This window comes from Ruditapes philippinarum, unplaced genomic scaffold (genome assembly GCF_026571515.1).
Source record: "Ruditapes philippinarum isolate M1 unplaced genomic scaffold, ASM2657151v2 ctg7973_1_1_1_1, whole genome shotgun sequence".
Classification (NCBI taxonomy): domain Eukaryota; kingdom Metazoa; phylum Mollusca; class Bivalvia; order Venerida; family Veneridae; genus Ruditapes; species Ruditapes philippinarum.
This window is the reverse complement of record NW_026859280.1, coordinates 32,399-41,245: the sequence shown is the minus strand read 5'-3', so window position 1 is coordinate 41,245 and position 8,847 is coordinate 32,399. Positions and strand designations below refer to the sequence as shown.

At 33.6% G+C, this 8,847-nt stretch overlaps 1 protein-coding gene across 1 annotated transcript; it reads right to left on the bottom strand.

Annotated features, from left to right (window-relative positions):
- Positions 1-222: 222 nt before the first annotated feature.
- On the bottom strand, positions 223-1,254 carry LOC132755948 (uncharacterized; the record flags this gene model as incomplete). Its single annotated transcript, XM_060746889.1, has 2 exons — positions 1,176-1,254; positions 223-918 (listed from the first exon to the last, which is right to left on the bottom strand). Coding segments are annotated over exons 1-2 (708 nt in total), but the record flags the coding sequence as incomplete, so codon positions are not given.
- Positions 1,255-8,847: the final 7,593 nt, after the last annotated feature.

Sequence of the window (8,847 nt, the reverse complement as noted above, 5' to 3'; positions counted from 1 at the left end):
TTTACTTGTTATCAAATTGAATACGATTATACTTTGCATACAGCATATAATTGTATTATATATCATTTGACCGACCATGTATTGTATCAGTTTGACTCATGCTTAATAGAAATTTAGAATATACACACATGAATGCTCACTTAATTTAATATTCGATCCTGGTTTTCTAAATCAATTATATCGCTATAGCTAAAGATTAATACTATTTGAAAACTTGCATACAAACATGTTCATGAAGTAATGTATTTGGATACAAGATAGCCATATGAATAAAATTAAATTCATACTGTAACACAAATACCTACCATTGGACTGGAACTTTTGGTGGTTCACTTCGCCAATGATATCTACATCAATTGCAATTTTGATATGAGTTTTGATATCATTTGTCTGTGTTAGTTGGTCTATCTGTGTTTCGCTTAATTTCATTGATTTTGATTCAAATGAAAACATCATACGTTTACACTCAAGATTAGCTTTGTCGTCTATGAGCGTTATCAACTCGAGCAATTGATCGTGCAATAAATGTTGTTTCTCGTTGTATGTATTGAATGTTAGGGAGGCACGTTCGGTGTATTGCTCAATATCTTTCCTCTGATCATATATACATTGAATGGCTTTAACTTCTGGTTCAGTTAGATCAGATTTAAACAAAACTAATGTCACAGCACATAATTGAAGTGTGTCCCACGTATCAATGTCGTCATTGACATCATCTTCTTGAATTAATTGAAGAAACTCTGTTTCGTACTGGATTTTAAACGCATCTCTATTCTCATTTAGCACAATACCAATATTTTTTCCACATTTTGTCTCTTCCCTTTTAATTATGGCATTCAATGCGATGGGCGAAGCTTGTTCAAGTAATAATAAATGAGAAAGGTAGTGTTCATGCCCTCTAGTGACATCACAGCTCTTCTGTAACAATTATTAGAATAGTTTTTGAGGTTTGCTTTCCTATGAATTAATTTCAAATTTCGATTTGATATTTCATTTTGTGCAACTTTGTCCGCTTTTTTACTTGGAAATACCATGACATTCCGTTTGGATAATTCAGAAATCAGTAAAACAAGCATATCAATAAGGCAAAAATAAGTAATAACAATTATTTTTCAACTATATATTATGCGTTATCTATAAAGAAATGTAAATACAAACATTATGATAAATATTACCGATGGTTCCATTTCATTTGTTTAAATTCCCATTTGTCTGATCAGGATGATATGTTTTTGTCTCTGAAGTTAGAACAATCATTAATATTTTATTTAAATAATAATAACAAAAAAACATTAAATATATTTAAAAATTTTAAAATAAAAGTGAACTTTGGAGTTCATGTGCATTGTAAATCGTTAAATGCATGTTCTTTTTTTAAACTTTGGGTTTTTAAAATTCGGTACTTTTTTCGGGGAAATAGAATGAAAAAAAAAACACATAGTTTGTGAGAAACAGTTAAGATATGATCCCTCGTAAAATTCTGAAACCATCAGCATTTCCCTGGGATGATAGTTTTATTGTGTCACTTTAAAACCGACTTTGGTTTTAAACAAAATTGTTTTGGATATCAAGATTGCTAATAGTTCATACATATGTGTTACAGTAAGTAATATAAAGTGAACATGGTTGTATGTCAAATTCTCCTGATGAAGGAGCAATTGTTTGAAAAAGTTGAAGCAAATAACCTTTCAAAGTCAGTAAAATGTAACTACACTTCTTTACTCTTTAATCAGCTCAAATAAGGTAATAAAATATTGTATCTTTGATTGAAACATTTTGTTGTATAACTTTAAGATACAATTATGATTTTGCTGTAAATATCACATCTTTTGTAGCATAGAGTGATAGTTTATATAATATATACTTGTGATAAAATGAATGTGTTTCCAATGCATTTTCTTGTTTGTTTTACTTTTGTAAATGTGTGCTGGAACAATAAAAGTACTATCATGGTAGATATCTACTAACTTGCCATTTCAAACTTTAAAAATAGTTTATTTGGTTATATCTTGGTTCTATCTCCACCTATCTAGCTTTCATGAATAAAAGTAGTTCTGATTTTCTCCGCAAATGATTGACTACTTATCCGACATTATTTTTGAGCCGCGTGTTAGGAAACAATAATGGCGAGGGTCATTTAATAGGTTCTGTCACTGGGTCAACACTTGTAACTGTTAAGTTTTTATATGCCCGAAAGAATTTCGGGCATATTATGTTATACCCCCTGGTATCCGCCTGTCTGGCTGTCTATCTATCTATCCGTCCGTTAGCAATTTGGTTTCCGAACATTAACTTAAGTTCCATTTGACCAACAATATTCATACTTCATAAGATGATTGTCCATATTGGGTAAAAGACACCTATTGATTTTTGGGTCACAAGGTCAAAGGTCAAGGTCACTATCACCTAAAAACTGAAAACAGTTTCCGGAGCATAACTTAAGTTCCGTTTTGCCCACAATATTCAAACTTCATAGGATGATTGTCCATATTGGACATTTATTTTGGGGTCACAAGTTCAAAGGTCAATGTCATTATTACTTTAAATCTAAAAACAGTTTCCGGAGAATAACTAAAGTTCCATGTGTCCCACAATAATCAAAGTTCATAGAATAATTTTCCATATTTGTTAGAAGAACCCTATTGATTTTGGGGTCACAAGGTCAAAGGTCAAGGTCACTATTACTTTAAAACTGAAAACAGTTTCCGGAGCATAATTAAAGATCTATTTGGCCCACAATATTCAAACTGCATGGGATTATTGTCCATATTGGGAAAAAGACCCCTATTGATTTTGGGGTCACAAGGTCAAAGGTCTAGGTCACTATTACTTTAAAACTGAAAACAGTTTCCGGAGCATAACTTAAGTTCCATGTGGCCCAAAATATTCAAACTTCATAGGATGATTGTACATATTGGGTAGAAGACCCCTATTGATTTTGGGGTCACAAGGTCAAAGGCTAATGTCACTATTACTTCAAATCTGAAAACAGTTTCCGGAGCATAACTTGAGGTCTATTTGACTCACAATATTCAAACTTCATAGGATGATTGTCCTATTGGGTAAAAGACCCATATTGATTTTGGGGTCACAAGGTCAAAAGTCAAGGTAAGTATTTCTTTAAAACTGAAAACAATTTCTATAACACAGCTTTATTTCTATTTGGTCCATAGTGTTCAAACTTCACAGGATGATTGTCCATATTGGGTAGAACATCCTTATTGATTTTTAGGTCACAAGGTCAAGTTCAAGGTCACTATTACATCAAAACTGAAAACAGTTTCCAGAGCATAACTTTAGTTCCATTTGGCACACAATATTCAAACTTTATAGGAGGATTGCTGTTTGAAGGAGGTAATACTTTTTAATTTATGTAATGTCTTACAAATGCTTCATCCTTATTAAAAAAAGCACTTTCGGGCATATAATGCTCCGCCTAGCGGTGCGTGCTCTTGTTTGAGAATGGTGTCTATTTCAAACATCTAAAGTATGCATCCACTGCCGAAATTCATTTTTGTTATCTTTCTGTCCACTTTCAAAAAGCTGAAGAATAATATTATTTTTTTGAATTGTGGCAGACACTGAAAAATTGTGTTGCTTAGAGAACTCCTGGAAACAAATTCTGTTACTCGAATGCATTTATAATTATAACAAAAAATTGCAGAGAATTAGCACAAATACCGTGCGCTTTGAAATGAACAGAAGTCCGTGTATTTACGCAGCTATATCAAGTTATATGCGACATAAAGTATATCTTCGAGTTTCAGTATTGTTCTTCATTGTACAAATGGTCAGTAAATTTGTCAATGAATATTACTTCCATTGAACGCCTCATCTAAGCGGAAGAAAGAGGAGCACATGGAACATTAATTTATCATGCAAAACATCGCAAACAGGAAAAAAAATATTGAAACAAATTCATCCCTCGGAAGCATTTATAATTTAATCACAACAAAATTACGAGAGAATTGCAGATAAAGTTTGATTGAGTCTGTACATGAGGGCTGCTGAAAACGTGCACCATCACTCACGCCCCCAGCACCGGCTTGAGCGGTACTCAGTTCTCAACACTTAATAGTCCTGGCATCAATGATCCCGAAGAACCAGAAAAATATAACAACATTGCAGTGAAGTACGGGGCAACTTTTTACAGCTGCCACGAAGCACTTGACATCTTCTGTTGTGAAGCATAAAGTTTTTGAATCAAAGTGATCCCTTGGAAGCATTAATCACAACAAAATTACAATCGATTTGCAGACTCGATTTGATTGGGTCTGTACATGATACTGAAAACGTGTAATATCCCTCACATCTCTGGCACCGGCCTGAGCGGTACTCAATTCTCAATACTTAATAGTGCTGACATCAATGATCCCGAAGGACCCGAAAAATATAACAACACTGAAGTGAAGTACGGGGCATCTTACGACTACCAGGAAGTTTTCAGGGTTGACATCTTGAGAAATGAATTTTTTAAAATTGTCTCCTTTCCATCCTAATGTATTCGGCGCGAACGGTTTTACCCATTTAACTGTTTTTGTCTTCATTCTGTCAGTCCATGACGCCTAATTTAACTGAAATTTAGTGTACAGAAAATCTACCAGTGTGTGTAGTAGGTAAACTTGTTTACACATGAACATTTGATTACAAATTTATATTGACAAAATAAATTACGCATTCTTTTCATTTTTGTCGAGCTCGCCTGCGGTAAGCTCGACTTAGTCGTGACTTTTGGCGTATAGTTCGGTGTATGTGCGTTATCCGTCTGTCCGTGCGTTCGTTCTTGCTCACTCATGAAGGATTACAAAATAATTTGGTGCAAATGTTCAGCATGATGGGGTGGTGTGATGCACACAAAACACAGCCCGCCGCTCAAAGATCAAGGTCCCACTTTGGGTTCAGTGCAAAACATATGTCCTTATCGTACCTTCTTCTACATGCATTGTGAGGAAGCTATCCTGCTAGCTTACGGAACGTCGGTGGTTCTTCTCAGGTGCCCGTTCGTGCCTGAAATAATGCACGGAAGGGCACCTGGGGTCTTCCTCCACCAGTAAAGCTGGAACGTCGCGATATGACCTATACTGTGTCGATGTGACGTAAAACCCAAAACAAACAAACAAAAAATTCTACATGCATGTAGGATATTTTTAATATAACTTGGGACAAATATTGTCCATAGATATCTATATGTATGTTTTGAAATAATTCAACAGAACTATGCTGACAGATATTGTTAAATATAGTTATGGCAGGCAATATCGATATAATGTATTCATGTTTCAGATGACTGATAATGTTTCGTTTACCCCTCATGACGTCTTACTTAATTCTCTACTTGGAACTTTTAGTTGTTTCACCAATTGCCCCTTACTTTACTTCAATGTGGCTATATTTTTTCTGGTCCTCCGGGATCATGATCTCAGCACTTTAAAGTGTTGAAAGTTGAGTACACTTAAGGCTTGTGCTGAGTGTGAGGGATATTGCACTTTTACATTATAATTCATGTATGGACTAAAGTAAACCTAAACTGCAATTTTCATTTAATTTTGTTGTGATTAATGCTTCAGAAGAATCACACTTTCCCCAGAATTGTATGCAATTATTATTGTACGACAAAAAATTGTTCCTATTGAATTCGACAATTCTTATTTATTGCTGCAGGGTTAATGGCGGTTTATAATAAACAGGCAAGAAAAAAGGCTTTAAGTTGCATTACTTTGTACCAATTTTTTCAAATGTAGATTTCTTTAATATTTCATAACCCGAAAATAAATCGGTTGAAGAAGATTTGCAGGACTTGAACATCCATGAAATGCCCTTCCTCAAGAGTAAGAAATATACCTCCTACCTTAAGTTGAAAATAGTTAATAAATGACAGTGACACTATTTATGCAGTTTGTTGATCACGTTAAGGTTGCATACAAGACACCTGATAACAAATGTATTTGTTCACACCATTTAAACATGAGGGCAACTGGCCCAAAAGCGCTCACCTGAGGATAGACTGTTGTTTGTGTGAAAGCAGTAAAAGCTAGCGATTACAACAAACAAAATTGAAACATGTTGGTAGCTTGAACAAACTTAATGCAAACTATTTTTTTAATTATACTATATACATTGTTCTTATTTGAGAACGGTACATCCTAAACAAGGAAGAAGGTAACTACGTCAATATCTAGGTCATTTAATATCAACTGAAATTTTACACATAATCTGTGCACATGGTCGAAATTTCATAGCTGTCCATCAAAGGACAAAAACGGTCACATTATCAAAATCTAGGTCAGCTGATATCAAAGTTCACATTTCATCTAAAGCTGTGCACATGGTCCAAATTTCAAAGCTGTACATCAAAGGACAAGGGGGTAGGTCACCTGTAAAAATTTAGGCCAGCTGATATTAAAATACAATTTACAATACTACTTGAAATGCGCACATGGTCTAAATTTAATTGCTATACATAAAAGGACAGGGAAGTAGGTCACTGTGTCCTCTTAGGTAGGGCAAAATTTGACCCAATGGTTTAATTCAAACAATCTTTCTACAGTTCCATCAGACAATAATTCATACCGTTTATCTAAGATCCTGCTATCTACTATTATAAACCAATTACAAAACTCTTAGCCTTGTACCTTTACACAAAAAGATCTTTTTGAATGTTTTACTTTATGTACATTAAGGAATTCAATTACGCAGGGCGGGCCCAATTGTGACCCCGGGGCTTTAATTAGAAAAAAAGTTTTGATAGAGAGGTACACTACACAATGTGTTAAACCAAATATCTAACCACTAACCTTTGTCAATTCCGAGTAAATTTTTTTTAGTGTTTACCATATTCATAATAGGAACAGCTATGACCCCGTGGTCGGGCCAATTGTTAACACTTATGACAAAATTTGAACAACTTTGGTAACAGACCGACAGATTATATTATATACCAAATACCAAGCTCTAAGCCTGTTTCCTTCAGATAAGAAGAGTTTTATTTTTCCAATGTACATAATGAAAATCAATTTTGACCCCAGGACTATTTTTTGAACAATCTTTGTAGAAGCCCACTAAACAATGTTTCATACAATATATCTAAACTCTAGAATTTGTAAAATTCACGGAATAGAATTTTTAAGTTCTCACTATATACATATATGGTAATCCAATGACAAATTTTGAAAAGAAGACAAAATTTAAACAACTTCCGTACTGGACCTACAGGTAGATGATATTGTATACCAAATATCAAAGCTCTGTGCCTTTTACTTTTATACAAGAGGTGCCTTTAAATTTGCCTTTTTGAAACTCCTTTTCTAGCCCAGTTACCTACTTATGCACAAAAATTGGAACCATTTGAACAACTTTGAAAAGGGACAACCCAAAGATCATTCCTGTAAAGTCTGTTTACTAAAAACACATATCCTCTGAAGATACGGCTGCACAAGACATTCCTTTCAGAGAGGATGTTTTTAAAGTGATTAATGACGACGGACGGTGGGGGATCTCAATAGCTCTCCATTAACACGTTGTGCTCAGGTGAGCTAAAAAGCAAAAAGAATGTTCTGTTACAAGTGTTTGAGTACGTCAATACCGAGTTTGAAATAAAGCAAGTTCCTATATGAAGCCTGGCATTTTAAATTAGGCGACGAACACGTTTTATTACGCTTGGTTTACAGATTTTGATGGGTTTTTTTAATGTTTTATCCGGTTATATCATTTCTTCATATAAATGATTCATGTCAAGAATTTCCAAGGGCTGCAAATTTAGTGAACGTAACAAGTGCCTTTTGGTTACCGAGGATGACTAAAATATACTTCTTTTAATGTTTTATTGCTTTCCTGCATTACATTTCAGTTGAAATACAGTTCTTAAACAGAACTTTTTTTAAATTAAAAACAGACTATATTTCTGAAACAGCATCCCTCGGAGAAATAAACAACGTTCAGTATGTTTAATTTCATATAAATTGACAAATATTACCTTTTATTTTTCGTGAAACAATGCTTTAATAAGCTTACGAACTTCGATGTAAAAGGAAATTCCCAAAATTTCAGATTTTTACAGATTGGCTTATCAAATAAAGTACATACTACATGCTGTTTGACAACTTCGTATATTAATGTAAAAAACCATCGTGGTCTTTTAACAATATCGAGCAGCAATATCGTTCGTTTAAAAATAAACCCTTTCAATTAAGACCGGATTCAAGATGTCGTCATTGACGAATATTTGCCGATACGATTATGTACATTGATAAGGATTTAATAAGGTTTAATTTTTTAAGGATAAAGATTTTAATCCTAACTCTTGTAAGATGGGCAGATTGAAATGTGTAATAAAAGTCTCTGATCACGCCAATAGAATACATAACATATTTTATGAAAGCTGGTAAAGTGATATTTTTAACTTGATATTTTTATGTAATTCATATTCTGCGTCATATTTTGCTGATCAAATATTAAAATTATCACTGAAAAATAAGTGGTGAAAAACGTACACAAAAATTATTTATTAACTTAATTTTTATTTTACATATTTCACTACATGTACTTAATTAAAGCCAGTCGGTATCGTCATTCTGGAATATCAAATCAATAACTGATGACCTAGAAAGTCCGGACATAAATATTTTGACAACGGACATAAGTGACGTAATCTGATGTAATATTATAACCCTGGTGATTTATAATATATACAGGCAAGTGCCGCTTGTATATACGACATATGCACCCCATTGATTAATATGTTACCGTACCGGCTCTGAGGCGCTTATATATACAAAACTTTTGTTTTATAAAATACATAACTTTGAACAGTTATTTTATTTTCATAATCATTTGCATATATTTGTTATA